Source organism: Apostichopus japonicus, chromosome 7 (genome assembly GCF_037975245.1).
Source record: "Apostichopus japonicus isolate 1M-3 chromosome 7, ASM3797524v1, whole genome shotgun sequence".
NCBI classification, from domain to species: Eukaryota; Metazoa; Echinodermata; class Holothuroidea; order Aspidochirotida; family Stichopodidae; genus Apostichopus; species Apostichopus japonicus.
Window position 1 is genome coordinate 21,351,965 of NC_092567.1, and position 20,299 is coordinate 21,372,263.

General features: G+C 36.7%; 1 protein-coding gene across 10 annotated transcripts in view; it reads left to right on the forward strand.

Annotated features, from left to right (window-relative positions):
• Positions 1 to 20,299, forward strand: part of LOC139969723 (liprin-alpha-1-like) — a 132,571-nt gene that overhangs the window by 2,060 nt on the left and 110,212 nt on the right. For all 10 annotated transcript variants that reach the window (XM_071974922.1, XM_071974914.1, XM_071974918.1 and 7 more), the window contains exon 2: positions 2,726 to 3,069. In XM_071974922.1, the coding sequence (XP_071831023.1) occupies positions 2,827 to 3,069 (243 nt within the window). In that variant the 5' untranslated portion in view covers positions 2,726 to 2,826. The remainder of the gene's footprint in view (positions 1 to 2,725; positions 3,070 to 20,299) is intronic.

Below are 20,299 nucleotides of genomic sequence, written 5' to 3' on the forward strand. Positions count from 1 at the left end.
TAAGTTTCTTTGTGTACCTTCTGGGCTTCTAAATGACAGTACTCAGTGGAATCCAAAGGTTTTGATGCTGATATACTTGGTTGGTGATGTGACAAATTACCATGTTCAGTGTTTTTCTCTCTGTCAGGCCTTTGTTTACCTTGCCTATGATGTATTGATACCATTAACAAAATTCAGACGTGACTCCTGTCTCATGATGTTGTCTTTGTGTTAGTCATTCATTGCAAGGGGCCTCAGCTTTGGCAGGGACTGGTTAAATTTGTTTCTCTTTTGACCATTGTCAAACCCTTTTCATTTTTTTAGGAAGTTTGAAATAATGAGAAGTTTCTTAATTGGGTAAACACTGATAAAACTTCACTTATTTACAGTAAGAACTATGATTTACTGAAAAGGATGAAAACAGAAACAATGTTTTATTAGTGATGTATTTTCTTGTAAAGTCTTAACAAAGTTTTAGTTACAAGTTTTACAGAAGATGACTAAGGAAATGAAAGTTGTGTTGCTTTATCATGCATACTCGTTCATTTCTACACATGAACAAAAGTGTATGTGACCTTTCTGTGCATCTCAACTATAGTATGTACTCAACTACACTATGTACTCAACTATAGTCCAGTATGTACTCATACACAGTATGTACTCAAGTACGGTTTGTACTAAAACACAGTATGCACTCAACCACAGTATGTACTCAACCACAGTATGTACTCAACTACAGTATGTACTCAACTACAGTATGTACTCAACTATAGTATGTACTCAAACACAGTATGTATTCAACTACAGTTTGTACTCAAACACAGTATGTACTCAACTACAGTATGTACTCAACTACAGTATGTACTCAACCACAGTATGTACTCAACTATAGTATGTACTCAAACACAGTATGTATTCAACTACAGTTTGTACTCAAACACAGTATGTACTCAACTACAGTATGTACTCAACTATAGTATGTACTCAAACACAGTATGTATTCAACTACAGTATGTACTCAAACACAGTATGTACTCAACTACAGTATGTACTCAACTATAGTATGTACTCAAACACAGTATGTATTCAACTACAGTATGTACTCAAACACAGTATGTACTCAACTACAGTATGTACTCAACTATAGTATGTACTCAAACACAGTATGTATTCAACTACAGTATGTACTCAAACACAGTATGTACTCAACTACAGTATGTACTCAACTACAGTATGTATTCAACTACAGTATGTACTCAAACACAGTACCGTATGTACTCAACTACAGTATGTACTCAACTACAGTATGTATTCAACTACAGTATGTTCTCAACTACAGTATGCATTCAACTACAGTACAGTATGTACTCAAACACAGTATGTACTCAACTACAGTATGTACTCAAACACAGTATGTACTCAAACACAGTATGTATTCAACTACAGTATGTACTCAAACACAGTATGTACTCAACTACAGTATGTTCTCAACTACAGTATGCATTCAACTACAGTATGTACTCAAACACAGTATGCACTCAACTATAGTATGTACTCAACTACAGTATGTATTCAACTACAGTATGTACTCAAACACAGTATGTACTCAACTACAGTATGTACTCAAACACAGTATGTACTCAAACACAGTACAGTATGTACTCAACTATAGCATGTACAAACCTACAGTATGTACTTCTAAAGGGTATGCCATTCAATGTGTCAATCTGAAACACTGACCTTAAAAGTAGAAGGAAACCCACCTATTATTGCTTAGAGAATTACTGCAAAAAACATGTCAATTATTCCAGTTGTTAAATATAGAATTTTTATTGTTCCTTTGTACACAACATTGAAGACTTGAGTAAGTCTAATTGACCGTACATATGAGATCATCTGTTTGGGGCAGTCAAGGTGTTCATTGTAGGTATCTCTTTATCACACAAAGTGAGAGGATACTTCAAATGATTGAGTTTACTTTGTCTTGAACTTAACAAGATTATGTTTCCATGAAAATTAATGTTTTGTTTAAATAAGTGATTCTTATCATAACAAGACAGGAAATGAGGTGTATTGTATTTGTTTGTAATTAAGTAAATCCATGAAATCATCTGATATCCTGTTTATGCTTATAAATAGGGTAAGGAATTACCCAAGTCATTTTATTTAATATGGTCTACATTTTCTCATTATAAACATTGACTAACCAGTCTAACCACCAGGGGAGCATTAATGATGCACAAACCAAAAGAAGGTGCCATGCCAAGTACTTATTGTTCAAAATATGACCCAATGTTGTCATAAACTTTGTCATTTGAAAGTTTCTAAGAATACACTACAATTGGGACAAAAACGTTGACAAATATGAAGTTCACAGTATTATTCAATGGTATAAAAGTTGTATTTGTTCATTTGTTTGTAATGACATTAGCTTTTTTTTCTCAATTTCAATTTTCAATTTCTTTATTCCAGTACAAAATTTATAAATAGGACACATAATAATGATACACAAAGGACGTAAAATGTACAATCATGAAAGCATGAACAAATAAGAAGGAGGATTAGAAGGTTGAAAGATTAAAAGGACCATAACAGAGATTCTAAGAATTTGTTTTGAATATAAATGGCTACTCTGTAGATAAATGAGTTCTTAAAAAGCATAATTCTAATCTCTTTGTTTTTGTATCATGAATATCATTCAGAGATCCAACCATTTTTTCCTTTTACTATCTCTCTTTGCCACCAGGAGGAAGCTCACCAAGTGGGCCAGGGTCCAACAGCACACAGTAACATCCATATACCTCTACCGTCGCCTTCTCTGTTCGTGGCGCTCAAAGATTTCTTGCGATGATGTGCGACGTCATGCCAACCATCTCTGAGGACTCTTCGAGTCAGCGGGGGTCAATCTCCAGCTATGGGGACGACCCAAACTTGGAACAGCTGATGGTCAGCATGTTAGACGAACGGGATCGTCTGATGGAGACACTGCGGGAGGCTCAGGACAATCAGTTGATCGCAGAGCACCGTGCGGACGAACTTGAAAAGGACAGGGAGATGCTGCAAAAGCAGTTGTCTACCAGTCAACCAAAGGTAAGTCCCGGTCATTAACTTTTCTGTCACTGGTGTCATCATTAGGGTTGGTCTGTGGGATAGTAATGGAAGAGAGGGGGGGGGGAGGGGATGGGGTTGGCTGTTGTTGAGGGACCACCAACATCAGGATTCAGGAATGTCACCAGAAGTTATCGTCCTTGACTGTCAACACAGTCACACAGTCTCACAACTATCATTCATGACATAGCTAGTGCATGAAACCATCTCTGTGTCAACCATACATGAATACAGTATGTTTCAACAAAATGTATGAAATGTAGTGCACAGTCACATATAAAGCGATTAACTGTGCTCGTTATACATTTACCCCCTATCAAGTTACATTGAGCCTATTCAGTACCCGGTTCTTGCCAGTTGGAAACTTCGGAGGTGTTAAAAATCAGTTTCACTCAATAATGTGCCATCAGTTGTAAGAGACTGGTTTGCTGTGACAGAATTTAGTGGATACATCAAAGCGATCACAAAGCTCCTTACACAAGTTTACATCAAGATAAAGTACATGTGTGGGTCGAACTATTCCATTCATGATGCAAATAAACTAGCCATGGTGGGACAATGAGTTTACAGGAGCTGTTAATAGTTCTTAGCATGATGTCCCATCACATCAATATTCATGACTGGTGAATGTGATAGGTTAGCCAAAACCACAAATTCTTCATGTGGAGTTGAAAATCAGCTGATACTAGGAGACAGTAGCCTACCATTACACTCAATTATCCACATCGTTGCTGGCAAATACAGTACCCATCTATGTGTCTCGAGAGTATAGGAAGAAAAAATTAAGGCAATGCGACTGTGTGTTTATGGAAATTCATGCATTTTGCATGAGAAAATACCCATAAATTTATGCCTAATTGTGATAAATAAAAGTGACCAGTACTTTTGTAAGGAGAATTAGGATAATTAGACCTAAATACCTTTTAAAGTTTTTGATATCCATGTTTGTCTAAGGTTCAGGTAGAGGTGAATTTTATTCCCCCACCCGGACTGTCACATGTACAGTAGATCTATATCACAAAACTTCTCTGTTGAATCACAACCAAAGATCTTGTTTTTAAAATGCTCTTCCTTCATCCTCAATTACCTGTCACGGACATAAATCAGTCTGTCGGCATCAGTAGTAGTCAAAAGGAAAAGGATATTAGAAACAATGGCGAGTTTCCTACTCGAACAGGAATGGATCTTACAGTTCATGCACTGGTCGGGATTGATACTGTTTTATGATAATACAGATCAACCCTGTTGCACTTTACTACGAGTATGTGTACTGTAAAATTTCATTGTGCTCAAGTAATGTTAACTTCAGCCTGTCAGAATTGATGAATAGCATAAGTTCCTTCTAGTATCCTCATAGCTAATATTAGATTTTGTTTTGTTTTTCCCTTCTTTTTTTCATCTTTTGTTTTTCCCCATTGAGGAAAGAAGAGAAAAGAAGAGAAATTAAATCAATACTCCATAGATTCTCTTCGTTGAGAGCAATCATTCCTTTACACAAATTGAAAGGTCTGCTGCTGGAGAGGTTGGGATTCAGTTTTGCCGCATTCTTAATTCACTAAATGCTTGATATTACCAATCATCAATTTCATTTCCATGGTACGATTTTGGCCCGAAGGAGCTTGTGTGTCTGTCGTTGCACAATCTTGATGGATCTTTCTCTCCACCAGTCCCCGGTTTGCATCAAGTGCGTGCTGGCAACAGTAGTTTGGTGTTTTGTAGGAGGTACTGTACCGTGGTAATTTTTTTCCCCATCGATTATTGACTTCCTCGTCGGGGGAAAAAATTGTTGGGGGCAAGGTCACATTCATCTTTTCTCGATATGCCGGGAACGATAGCACACCACGACAGAGTCGCTATATATGTTATAAGTGTAAGAAGCCTCAGTGAAAAATACTACAACAGTGTACTTTGTAACACACTACGTTGAACATTTTATTTAATTTCATTTATAAATATACTTCTCATCACAACAATAAATCGCAACGTTCATATCACACCAGTACTGTACAGTAGGTCAATGGGGTGCAGTGCTGAAATTTAACCAATTTATGTACAGGTACCGTACATACATAATGTAAAAATGGTATACATTATGTAAAAATGGAGACAGGTTATTTTTGTCGTTCGGAAATACCTGAACAGCACTGTTAGTTTGGGTTTCTGTCACTATATAATCTGACCATGTACAATTATTCCCTAACCTTCCTCAAAAATAATAATTATAATTATTTAAAAAAAAATATGTTTAACATATAGAACAAAGATGATAATTAGTGTAACATTTTACTTTATCGCTGTTTCACTTTCAGCATATTTTAAACAAAAACAAAAATAAAAACAAATTTTACAACAACAATTAAATAGAACAGCAGATATTTATAGTAATATTCAACAATTAACAAGAAAGAAAGCAAGATTCACCACATAAACTAATTAAAAAAAAAATTAAACCAAACTTTGAATCTTTCTGCAGCAAATATTGTAACGTACTATGCAGAGATTGCTTTAAATTTTCTAAACATGAAAGTCCTATCACTACCGTATCTCGCAGTCATGTTCTTGTTAAAGGTCAAGTGATGAACAACTGTACTGTACGACCATTTGTACCATTTGGATAATACAGGAGAGCCGAAACTCAATCAACTACATCTTTAATCAGATTATTGGTAAGTTTATCCGCTGTGATGCATTTACACGTTTGTGACACTTCTGAATAACAGAAGGTTTAAAAGACAAAGTGATCAACATGTCGGAAGCTTTGTCTCCAGGCAAAATGGAAGCTTGTCACTCGCAGTATATTACTTGGTAAAGTACAACAAAAAAGTTCACAGCTGGCTAAGTTGTAAATTGAATGCCCGCTGAATTGGATGTCGTGCAAGCCTTTGGTCTTCAAAGATATCTCGAGCCGTCATCTGCGATTATTAACATTATCGGTGGGACTGTGAAGGTATTGGCACTGTATATTACCATGTATAATCATATTTAAACAGACCCATCCTCTGTACCCAATTATCTCACAGCACACATTAAGAAAGTGCACAGTAATATTAATAGCGCATTTCAACCTCTTTGCTCACGTGAAAGATTAACCGCAGATGACATTTAGGAAATCCCAGTGGTGGAACTGGGAAATGATCTTGAATCTCTGCCAATTAAGCATAGAGACACTTAATCAAATGGTACGGGTAGTACGCATCCATGGGTTCACACAGTGTTTATGCACAGTACGTATGTGAATTGCAATGGTGTCTTCAGTCACAGCTATGTAGGTGTACAGGACGACGAGTAGCATGGTACGAAAACAAACACTCGGGGTGCAACAGCCTGAATGAATCGCGGGCTTCTGTGATGGGTACCGTAGTCAGTCTCGACTGGTTTGTTCAAGTCTATTGGTTCCGTTGCTATGCAGCTGAGAACAATGAGAAACATTTTGAACATAATTTGTAATTAATTTTAGGAATTTTAAATTTGGATGCGATCATTGTTAATTCCACAAACCAATCTGTCTCGAAGCATATCATCAGAGGAACGTAAAAAAATATCGGCTGTAACTTTTTCCAGTGTTTTATATCATGTTTTGCCCACAAGAGTTGAGATCGTCAGGTTTGATTTTATGAGAAAGCTCTGAAATTGCCCTTCCAAAAGCATAAAATAGAAAGGACTGGGAAAGTGTTATGTACATATTAGCCTTGAAGAGTCTCTTAATCTTACTTGTGATATAAATTCTGAGAAAACCTATCCTACGTGGCATACGTTTGTTTTCCTTTTATAAGTGTAAGTACTGTATACCTTGTGTTTTGTATTTGTAATACAGAGCCAGGCAGCCCAGGCTATGCAGGGAAAAGTTGGTCACCTGGATTTTATGTAACTTGCACTTCTCTCGTTCACTGTCAATCTCTCCAAGACATTTTCCTAGTGTGACCTTCCTTAAATGGTACTTACTGAAGTGTCAAATTTCTAGGGCAGGTACTTTTTGGAAACAGATTTGCAATTTTGGCACTCTAAAATCCCAACTTTGAGGGCAACAGGGATGACTTCTGCATAAACATTCATTGATTACTACAGAAAAGGACTGTAGAGGTGAAAAACCTCTGGAGACTTTTGTAGCATTGGGTGATGGAATTATTTTGTAATAGAATCCTCTAAACTGTACTGTACTTTACATCATAAAAAGCTCATTAAATACTGTGGGAACTGGGAAACATGTAACATACAGACATAATTGATATTGCAAATTGGGAGAAAGTGTCTTGTCTTGTACAATATGTCAATACACAGTGCATATATATCTATGATATGTCTATATCTATATAGTGTATTATACCTATATGGTAACTTACAGCATGTTGTTACTCGAGTTTCACGCCTGCAGTATACAAAGGCCTCTAGGTGGTGTCCCGGTAACCTGCTTCCATGTGGCAGGGTATCAACCCAATTCCTCTTCCCCCAAAATCTAAGATTTACAAGTCATGGTGAGCTGATGATTTTCCTGGAAATGCTAACTCTCCAGTTAATAATTTATCCGGTATCGCATAATGCTATGCAAAATGGGCAAGTTGCTATATAGAGGTGTTCAAAGAAAAGTATATCAATTTTTGTACATACAGTAGGAACCATGTAGCATTTTATAAGTGACCAAGTTCAGAGCCTTCAAAACTGCTATATACATGCAAAATGTACTGAATGTTACAGATCTGTAGAATTTGTTCACCCATTGAAATTGCATTACCTGTACAAGTGATCTTTTCCTTGTAAAATTGTCTGAATGCAAGCTTAAAAGTTGCATTTCCTTATCACATTTTGCTACAAGCTTGTGTACTGTACTACAGTACAAGACTATACACTTATGTTATTCAAAGACCAGGTATATCTAAAAACATTGTATTTATCTGTTAGTAAACTTGAATCACTCTGAAATCACATCAGAATTGAAAAAAAAAAAATAATAAACATAGGCGTATTTTGCAAATGAGGTGTTATTCAAATTCTGACTTCAAGAACAAGAATTTTAAGCCCACTCACTGTATCTCTGTAGCTGTAGAAGTTTACTGTACCATACTAAAGTACAGTATATATAAACAAACCACAAGACCAATGATTCACAACATGTAACCTTTTGTACTATTGTGTACTATACATAGCAAATTTACATACATGTATGGCCTGACTGTATGCATGTTCTTTGCTACTTCTGTATTGTTCATTGTCCTAACAACAGATCATCAACATGAAGTGATATGAATGGTATGTACTGTGCAGTACATTGAATTTAAAAACTTAAACATGATGGTGTCATACGTTATTTCATGACGAAGAATCTGTTCAGATTGAAAGCTTGCAAAATTTTGATTGTTATTTCATCTTTGCCATATTTGAAGCCTGGCTGTCTTTATTACAGACTTACTTTATCAATCTTCCTGTAACCTCCATTTTTTTCACATCTGTCAGTGTAATTTTTTTTTTTACCATACCTGTGTATATATATTTCTCTTTCTCCGCAACTTTCGGTCATTTAGATTAATAACGATAATATTAAAATATTCAACCTGTCACTTACAGTACAGTAGTACTACGCACACTGTATGGGATATTACGCACAGCCAGCATCGAGATAAACTCTCTAGGCCAACATATCATTCAATTTCCCTCCTCTGTTCAGGATCGTCTCATGTTTCGTCACAAGCAATACCCAATTACCCGCGGTGGCACATCGTCGAAGGGAATGCTGCGTTAGTACGTACACATCGGTGCTCGTTATAATACTGTACAGACTCACTGAGTCATCATTGCGCTCAGCTATGGCTATGAAAATGAAATGCCGACTTAATCTCTCTGTTATGAAAAGGATCGTCGATTATGGACTTCCAGATCTCAGGGTACTTGTGTGCAAACCGTATTTTGAAGATTGTGTATAAGTGACCTGTAGTTACAGTAAGGGTTGAAAATTGTCAAAAAAAGATTTTTGTCTTCTAATTAGGTAGATAGAGGAATGTGAACGAAAATCGGTCAATATGTGTAGAAGCTGGAGAAGGTCGAAATTCTGGTACATTACATATTACATGTGCATGCCTTCACTGCATGACAGGTAGAATGATGTAGAAGAGGTCACATTATAATGGTTTTAATTTATCCAATTGATCTCAGACTACAGTATGTGTTGTATGTTCGTATATATATGTTGAACACGGCAGTACCCAAAAGGAAAGCAATTTGTGTTTGTGAGGGAATCATTTACTGCTCACATTTTTGAATATTATAAATATATCAGAGTCATGACATTTGAAAGGTTTTTGCATATTTTGGAATACATACTGAAAACAGCAAATGTTTTGCATACTAACGCTGCTGTGTACAGAACATCTGTACATAACTTGCAATCTAGCTATTTGATGATTATTCTAGATCCGATTAACCAGATATACTGTTCCCTGTTTGTGTACGAATATAATGATGTATGAATTTATGGCATGCATTAGCAGAAGGCTGTGCACTGTGTGCTGAATCTGTGATGATTTTCTGTAAGTTGCTGAGAGTGGCATCTCTAAAATTAAATGAATGATTATTCCAATCATTCAAGACTGGTTAAAATACTGTAAATATCGTACTATAAATTGTAAGATTGATCATACAATTGAGTGTAGTTTAACATAACATTGGAACATTAATGATTCTACTTTTAGTGTAATCACAACAGTTCCTTTTTGTTTTATAGTAGGGTACAGGATATATCTGCAGTCTGTACTGATAAGAAAATTCTCATGAATCGGTATGTGAGGTTTGAAATTCTAATTCTTTTAATTATATGGTACCAATTCTAAAGTGTTCTGGGTAATTTCTGTGTATATGTGTGTTCGAAGAAAATTGTTCCCAATACGAAAAACATGTGAGACACTTTGGAATGGTAGAATATGAAGGAGTTTACTGGGGGTCGGTGAGGGTGCACAGTGTTAAAAGATTACCAGGGCATACTAGACACGGTAGAATGCGGTGCTTAGGTTGTGGGGAGACCGGTAAGTGGGTCACTCGTAAATATATAAACCAGTAAGTTTTATAATATATGTGTGTGTTTGTTGACAAGTGTTGGTAATGTCTGGGAAAGTTGGATGAAGTCACCTGTCGTGCCAGTTGAGATAATATCATTTTTTGAGGCTTCGGCGTCCTACAGTACGTCCTAGCCTGGGTAGATCCGGGAGGAAGATAGTAGGTGGAGCCAGGGATATGGGCGGAGCCAGTGATGTGGGTGGAGCCAGTGATATGGGCGGAGTCAGGGATTTAGGATCGGGGCACAGAGAGAAAAATGTTACCAAGTTTACTAGGTTAGGTGGAGTAAAGTGCATACTTAAGTTAACAGGAGACAGGTAAGTATTGTCATTTGATTTGGGATTATAAGTAAAGTCTTTAAATGCATGTGTCTACCAGTTCTATGTTACTGAAGAGTGGACACAGTATACTAAGTTACTATACATACATGCATTATTTAGTAGTCCTACTGTAAGATGTTTGGAGAGCTTAATTTTGTTCATGAACTCACTAATATTATATATTGCATCCTTGAAGATGCTTCATAAGTGAATCAAATTTTAGCTCAATTTTTTTTTTCGTTTGTAACGTAGCAATTATTCATCTGAAATTTTCCGGAAAAACTTTCTCTTCAGATTGTTCAGGTTGTCGAGCAGAATTGTACCAGCATTTACAGTACAGTATGTATATTTATAAAACTCTGTCCCTACCTACTCTGTCAGAAAATTGCAATTTACTCACTTAAAAATTTTGTGTACACATTGAAACCACAGACCCAACCGTTCTGCAAAGCTATTCATTACAAAACTTAATGAGAAAGGCCTGAAGCTAAATTGGTCGTCCATGAGTGGCACAGGGACGGGAATTATTATCCTGTTTTTGTCCAAATTTGCAGATTCTAAATATAGCACTACGGTACTAACAATTATCAGACTCTATAGTCTGCCAATTGTTAGAGTTTCCAAACTTAATTAGTTTCACTCTAATTTTCCAGGTACACATTATAAAGTTTCACGTTTTTGCTAATTGTACTCTTCAAGCAAATTCTCAGTTCTTAAGAAATTCTATAATATTGAGGTACTGACATTACCGTACAGTGTGGTACTGTAAACGTGTATTCACACTACTCGAAGTAGTATAGGCGATAACTGAATATGATTGACACAAATAATAAATGCTTCTTTATACATTTTCTTTGAGAATGGGAGTGAACCCAGAGGGATTAAATTACAGTGTTTATAGTCAGTCAGATGCCAATTTGTTTCATTCATACAGGTTTCTAGAAGTTTTTATCAATACACAAGATGGCAGATAATCTTTTCTTACCTCCTCCCTCTCCCACTCTCTCCCCCACCCCCTTCCCATTCCCCTCCCCCCTTCCCATTCCCCTCCCCATCCCCTTCGTCCATAATTTACACTCTCAATTAATGCTACAGGTCTTTGCACATTATTTCCTTTAATGACTTAAAGTAAGCGTCAGCTTTCCACGGGAATACTTGCAAAATCTCTTCCTGGTTTGAAAATTTGATGACAAAGTTCAGCTTTCATATCTGTGAGGAATTTGTTCAGGCAGTCAATTCGACTTCATGCTGCACATGACAGGCCATTGTGTGGTTCAAGGTTATCAGTTTAATATGTAATGGGGTATTATCATCATAGAAATTCAATGATGGATACAGTATTTAATAGAACGTTCTTGGATTTAACGGATGTTTACTTCACTAGGTTTGAATTACTATGTAACTATGTGACATGCGAGTAATGGTGATGACAGATCACCAGGGAGTAACAATCAGTGTTGGAATATCAGATATAAGTTTAATGTGCAATGATAGACCAGGCAATTGAGTCTATTTCTTAAATTCATTTAGGACTGAACTGGTAAAAATCTTTACCACCCCCCCCCCCCCGTCCCTCTCCACTTCCATTCCCTCTCTCTCTCTCTCTAATAGGTGACTATTTTTTTTACTCTCCCTAAAAATAGAGAAAATACTGAACTTTGCTTCCACGTTTGAGAAGGTTTATAGTATCATGGCTTTTAAGAGTAGAAAATTAAGCAAAAAGCAAGTAAATTGACATTCTACTAGAGAGGTTATGGTTTTATCTTGAATTTTACTTGAACCTGAGATATTTGATAGTTTATCAGTGCTTTGTGACTGTTTATTTGCCAGAACTGACCTAGTTGTACAGCTCTGTAAGGTATTTCACTATACTAAGGCAATATTTTCACCAGTATATATCATCATGCAAGGTCCTCATTACAAGTACAAAACGGTTCACCCCAGTTTGCAGTCGGCATTTCCTTACCATATAAAATATTTGTGTTTACTCAAGCGTGAAAGGGGAGGCAAAGCCAACAATCACTGAACATTATATAAATTTGAAATAGATACTGTAGTGCTGTACATCCTTCTTTACATAAATAGTACAGTAGCTCCGTCACAACCCCCCCCCCCCTTAACCCTTTACATCCTCCTGTACATATATGGTAGCTCCGTCACAACCCCCACCCCCCTCCACCCTTTGATCCCCCAGTGGGGTAAGATGTTTTTGGCTCTGTAACATCCCATTATTAAGAGTATATATATCATAACTGCCTCTTGTTATCTCATTCCAATATATCTCATAGCTAAATATAGATATTTTAGTTATCAGTGGACATGATAACCAAACACATCCTCCTTGATCGAAAGCAGAGCCCCCGATGAGTTTTAGCTCATAGTCTCTGCCTCTCTGGACAATGAAGCTCAACACAGGATGCCATGCTGTGAGGCTCCCATAATTAAGACCACGGTGGTATGGTATCCGCCGGTGTAGATAGATCGTAGTGCAGTTTCATAGCATTATGACCACTGGGGTTAGGAGAGGGTATTAAATCAGACCTATCCTGATCAATTTTTGATTAAAACCTGCTGACAGAATACAAAGCTTAAAGAAAACAATAGAGGAGAAGAAGAATTCAAGAAATGCCAGCCAAAATCTGCCTCAAATTGACGACATTAATCTTTCATGGAAATTAAGAAAAGATGGGATTTCTTTCTGATTGGGACTGGTGGTATTTATCCACAATCACAGAGAATGGGTTCAGCTCACTTTTTTTTCTTTTTTTGAATATCGGCGGAATTGGTTAAGCCTTCGGTAGATTAGGTTTTGTAATCAAAGTGTATGAATCATTAAGAGTTAGATATTTTTTGTAACGCTTTCCTCCAAAGGTTGCGTGAAATGTCAGTAGTGACGATATTAAACATTTACAGATACTGTCTGCTCGTTGGGTCAGTGCAATTGAGTCTTCTGTTTTTTTGTCGTTTTTCTTGCTTTTCATGCACCGTATTAGGAACAGAATAGAAGTTATGATAACTACAACAGTATTTTGGTGAAGAGAGATAGGTTACATTATTAGTTAACAAATATTGTACTATTGTAGGTTAAATTTTGCACTGGAATTTTGTTAAATTTGATCAGCTTTTGACCTTATTGTAATTGCTGAGGACAATTGTCACCTGAATGGTTTTAGTCCATCTTTTCTCGTCTGATCATCCTTCAGTCTGCTATTAAACCTAGAAAGTTGGACAATAAAGGCCCAACCTTTGTGCAATACATTGCCTAACCCAACTTTTTTGGTTTTGCATTCCCCAAATTTTTGTGGAGAACAAAGGCCGCACGCTTCAGGCTAAGTTAGGTGACAATATTCTTTGAAAACTCTGCAGTACTTTACCTACAGGTAAAGACTCAAAAGTCAAACACAGCTTTTCTTTTTAATTCTCTCTTCGTAAAGTTGACATTTTTTTGTTTATTATTGACTTTTTTTCCCCAGGTATTTGTAGGTTTATCTTGATTGTATGATAGCTCCAACAACATTATTTCCTCACCTGCTTAGTATTTCAATAATTCACTGTTATTGAGTAATTGGATTAATACAGTCATTAGAAATGCAGCATTGCTAGGGATGTGCTCAGAATTATTTGAGTGCCGGGTGGATTTGTGCGGTATGTGTGATCCACCTCCTGGAGGAGGGGGCTCAGGGGTGAGGGTTGCCCCTCTCCTTTGGACAAGTTTTGCAAATGAAGTATCTTACTGTAGATGGCAAATGGTGTCATCTGTTTTCCTATTCTGGCACTAACTTCTGTTCCAAGTATTCACCTATATTTTGGTTTGATGGAAAAACTTGTTAAATTTATCATCAAAAAAAGAGCCGGGCGGAAATGTTTAAAATACTCTTTGTGCTGGACGGCATTCAGATCTGCCCGGCGCAGCCGCCCACAGGCCCGGCAAGAGTACATCCCTGCATCGCTGTATAACACATTTATTTGTCATAACAACTCATAAAATAAGGAGGGTCGTAAAGTAATGAGAGCTCTGAATTCTTAAAGTGCATCTGTTTTGTGTTTTGCTAATATACAGTATGTAGTACTAGTATAATGCCACGTACACAAGTTTGTATCTAACTTTTCAACTTAGGTCTTGTTATTCATTGATGGCATACTATGCATATAAAGTTAATTCATGCATTTTTGTCCTTCATATATTAACTAACTACTGTAAGTGAGTGGCTTTGAGAGATCAATCGAAACTTTCAAAGTAGAACACGACACGTCTTTATTTAATTTAGTAAAAAGATGCTCACGAAAAGAGAACGTTTTTATTGATCAACAGTCCAGTTTGACAAGCAACCATTAATTGATTAGATCCTATGTTCCGCTGCTCGTATGCATACAACCTTAACTATTAATTGCTTACTTTAATAACGAGGACATCGGGGGGATTTAATGAACATTAGAAGTTTCCTGAGGTATAGAACTTAATGTGCTGACTATCTGTACTTGCCTGAATTATATACAGTGTAGTGTCAGTGTGTACATGTGCCATTATGTACAGTAGGTCAAATCAAGTTTGCTCTGTTGACGGTAAAATTACCGTGTGTGACATTCTTGCTATATTTGTTAGCACACTAGTGACGTGTAGACTCACATGTTAACTGGGAACGAAAGTATTTCAAAAGCATTGCTCTCTTTGTGAAGGTGACCAGTGTGCAAATGTATAACTTACTGTGCTTTTCTCTTACCTGACACCTCTTTACTAAATTGCACTTTCACATCTACTGTAGAACATAGGCTACAAATTGTGACAATGTTTTTATTACATTGCACTCCCTGTGATCCACTTTTACTGGACAGAAGGTCAATGCCCACTTCCTCCAGGACTTCTTCCAGCTGTCCACAAGGTGACAGGAAATAATTGTTGCTTAAACATATCCAAACCTTAACAGTTTCAGGATTTTGGGCATTCCTGAATGACTTTTTTGTTGTTTTGGTTTCGTAGCTCGTGGAAAAGCATTTTTGTAGCAGCTATAGTTCTCATTTACCGTATTAATTATCCCATCCTGAGTTTATCCTGGAGAGATCTGGTCTCTCTATCTACCCAGAGTTAATTTTAATTTTCAAGTGTCCAGAATTGTTCTGCATCTCACATCACTCCTAGCCCCACTCCTCTCTTCTGCCCTGCCCTTCCCACCACCCCTTAACAGACAGTAATGTGTTTGTAATGTGTCACTGTATATGAAACATTGTTCATTGCAATTTCAAATCTGTGAATGTCTTCTGAATTTGAATTTGGAAATCACATGTACTGTACATTCACAACAATCTCATGTGGTTTTTTTGATTGGGGGTGGGGGGGGGGGCGATGAGTTTGATGCGAGGCTAGTATTAACTCTGCCCCTCTCTTTCCTGTCTCTCCTTGCCTCTCTTCCTCCACCTAACTTACTAACTTGGTAACAACCTTCTACCTCTCTGCCCACATCCCTATCCCCTGGCCACTCTCTCTTCCTCCATAATCTACCCTTCAGAAGTATAAGTTTTCACACACTTTGCATCCTATATAAAAATTTATCAACGTTGAATGCAAATTCAAACAAACATTTTAAAATATTTTCAGCTCTTGCCGACACATTAATTATTCATGGAATCCGAGAAGAAGAAAAAGAAATCCTATTGAAACACTCGTGCCATCACCGGCAGGAAATAATTACCTACTCTCGTTGTTGTTGCGGAATACTTTAAAACTGAGAGGTGGAATTGATTGAATCTAAAAGGGCATCTCTTCGAAAGAGGAAGTTTGCTTGTAGGTTAAGGGTATATCTGGAAACTCAAGGGAAAACCCAGGTTCTTGTTACATGGCGAGTCGGTATATATATTAATACTGTACGGATAGTCCATTGATACAGATATTAATACTGTACGGATAGTCCATTGATACAGATGTAGATGGATGGATATGTCCAGTACTATAGATGGTAAAGATAGGGGATTATTTACTATATTTGTCAGTGGAAAACTTTCTCCAAAATTATGCGATGTTTAATGGTGACCACAGTGGGATTTATTCCAAATATTTCAATTATCATGAATATCAGACAGATTGCCGGTATTATAAAGTAAATTTTCTTCGCTGCCTCCCTTACCCTCTCATTGCTTACCTTTGCTTGCTTCACTTAGAGGTTGTGAGAATTATGCCAGAAATATGCTAGAAAGTAAGATAATGGTCACCCGTGCTTAAATTTATAAAGATTATTTTTAACTTCACTCTAGAAAAGTTGTTAATTCCACTTTGAGGTGCTAGATTGTATAAAATTAAGTAATTATTGCTCAATACTGTAGCTGGGAATTATATTAAGAGGATCAGGGCGTCACTTTTGAAAGTTTCTAGTAAGTTTCAGTATGCTAAAATTTGGGCCAAACTTGAAGACCTTTTAAGTTAAACATGTTTAGAATTTACCTTGAAGTAGATTGATGTGTACAACACTCATGAATATGAAACAGATCACTGTATGAATATTTATGACTTAATGGGCTTAGTAAGTTTACTGTAAATAGAAGTCATCATAAAAGTGTATGTTATATACATCATACAAAGTTACCGTTGAAGTACAGTATACCTGTATGTACGCATATATGCATACAGTATGTACAGTACAGTATGTATATATGTACAGTATAAGCAAATGCTAAGTCACCTACTTAGCGCTTGACTGATGAGAGCGCAATCAGTACTTAACGATGATTGTTAATTATATTGCCTCAGGAAAGCCGTCAGATTCCAAAATTTATTGATTCTTATGGCTTGCGGTAAGTGCAGATATACAGTAAAACATTACAATTGATTCCGTAGTACTTATAACATCGCATACTGTGGAAAAGCCTACTCCGTGAAAATGCCACCTACATTATTGGAGAAATATCCTCTGCTCACCAAGTAAAGACATTTTCAGGGTTATCAGAAGGTAGTAATAATTTCCAGACGGTATTTCGATTGTTTCTTTTAAAAAATAGCGTACTTTACTAAACTTCCGTCTACTCAATGTCTTTAACAATCCCTTTTGTGGGCTGATAAAGTAAAATACAGTACCATTTCTGGATCTAGATTTAATTCCAAAAGGAAACTGCATGTGATGTTTTATTTACATGAGGTTTACCATGGCTGGATTCTAACTTTTAGCTAGTTCCTGAGGTAGGCCACACAGGTTAACATGAAGTGCTGTATAGACTCTAAAGTGGTTCACAGCCCTTCATTTCAATCGTCTGCCACAAGCCTGCGAGTACTGCCAACCAATACCGGATGATGACGATGATGATAATTGTGCCTAAGTTTCTATTAACGGTACATGTCAGCCATAGCTATGTGACATGTTCACGATACAGGGATGATTTATGATTGTGTGGTTTAAGTCTCCTGCATTAGTCACTGTGAAGATATGCTCATCTAGAGTAAGAGACGGGGAACGGACAACGATCGACGATCTCAACGATGATGATAAGATGCGGAGACGGGAAAACATTGATGCTCTCGTTTCTGTCCCTAAAGAACCCCACAAATGTGAGCGTATCTTCCATCAGAATCCTAATCAATTCCATTGTCGTCTGTGTTATTGATAAATGTATCCGTGCTATATGTACATGATGGTAGAATGCTGCCTCTCTCTCTACACCTCTCCTTCTCTTTCTCGTTTTCTCTGTGTCATGAAGTTATCATTGAGGTCTAGAGCATACATATGCAGTCAAATTGAAGCAATTAATACGGAGAGATGGCGAGAGATGGAATGAGAGAGTAGTCTCATCTTTATCTTCATCTTTGTAGAAATATTGACAGCATATACAGTATAGATATATATATATATGTCATTTGTTATTCATGACTTATTCTTTTTAATTTGCAATGTTGTTTTGAGAGTTAAATTCAAGAGGAGACTTTTCTTGGTTTCTTTGGATATAAAGACACACAGATGTAATATATTAGAAAAGTTGGCATATCTGACTGAAAAAGTGTAGTATGTTTAAAAAAAACCCAGCAAATTGACAAGGATACTGTTTCGGTGTGCGTACTGTAGTAAGTGTAGAGAAGAAGGTTAGGGAACCCTCCTAGCGTAGTTCAGATAATTCTAACTTAGAACGCTATTGGATGTTGATGGTTGAAAATGCAGCTGGAAGAAAGTGTCATCGGCATACTATATGGAATGGTAGATTTAGAAGGAAGAGGGCAGTGACCTTAATGAGGGTCATCCGAGGGGGGGGGGTTGGGCATTGTTAGAATGTATTTACTTCGCAGAATGTTACCAATTGTTATTAGTTATGTACGTAGATTGGAGTACTGTACAATTTACTTTGTTCCCCACTTACCTGTCTCCCCACAACCTAAGCACCGCATTCTACCGTGTCTAGTATGCCCTGGTAATCTTTTAACTCTGTGCACCCTTACTGACCCCTAGTGAACTCCTTCATATTCTACCATTCCAAAGTGTCTCACATGTTTTTCGTATTGGGAAAAATTTTCTTCGAAATTCGCCCGGATACCTTGGATTTTTACTCTAGAAGTTTCCTTATAGGAGTTCTAACACTTCCAACAACTGTACATACAGTATGGGAGAGGTCTAAGTACCGTTGTTCATTTAAATAAACCAACCGTTTTTTGCGGTTTATCAACTTCTCTTCGTTAAGTTTGTCTCCATTGTGTCTAGGCCGTCATTGTAATTCTTAAATTTATATATAATATAGCATGTTGTGTTAATATATAGCAATCTTTCTGACATGTCCTAATCCGCATTGTGTGTGCTTACAGTGTTTCTCTCCTTCGGGCGTTGTATTCATTCGAGTCAACTTACGAGAAAGTGCGCATTCTCTTTCTCGGGTAATAGAAATGTCAAAAAGTCAGATCTAATCCAAAGGTGACAAGAATGTGGATGAATATTTGAAATGCTTTGTGTTTGAAAATTGAGGATGACAAAATAAATAACAGTCACCATTGACATGGACTGGAAAAAGAAGGAATGAATCACATTATGTTTATGTGTTAATGTTGAAGTTCAAGTCTTCAACTTGGGTATGAGGACATACTGCCCCCCTCATATTTAGTTTTGTTTCCCTCAAAGTTTACAAAATGAAACAAGTTCTTGAAGTGGCATTGCCGAAATGGCTTTTAAGTAAACTGCACATAGTGTATCCTAGGATATCTTACAGTAGTCCTTTGAAATTGTTAGGCATCATTTGTATTGAGAAAGAAGAACAAAAATAAAGAAAAACCTATAAATGAATTATATACCCTTGTCTGCAATTGAATTTAGGAATGAAAAGTTTCCAAATGTTAAATTTGTATTAATTAAAGCAAGTTTCAGAATTGACAAAGGAAACTTGAAAACATAAAACATTATAAACTTATTTGTATACTTGTTTTCTGGTTGAGGGTGGTAATTGTAGTGACATAATAATTATGCAAATTGATAATGCAAATTGTAATAATGCAAATTGATAATAATTATGCAAATTATGCAAATAATTATGCAAATTGAAATCAGATCAATAAAGACAAAGAAACAGGTTTCATCTCGTATAGCCAGTGCTACACAGTGATATTTTGAACCAAATATCAACCCAAATGGACCAACATCAATTTAACCAAGCTTTTTATCCAGGAAGGGAAGGTCGGGGGGGAGAAGGGGGAGGGGGGGAAGGAAGGATATTATTCATGACAGTGGACTCTATCATATCTAGTTATTTAAAGCTGATAGTTGGTTTTCTGTCTCCTATTGTTAGAACTGCATTACTGTGTGTGCACATTGAGTTACTGCACAGGCTTACAACTCCAGCTTTCATCGCCCATGGATGCATACTTCCACTCATCTCTCGGTTGTTAATAACTACAA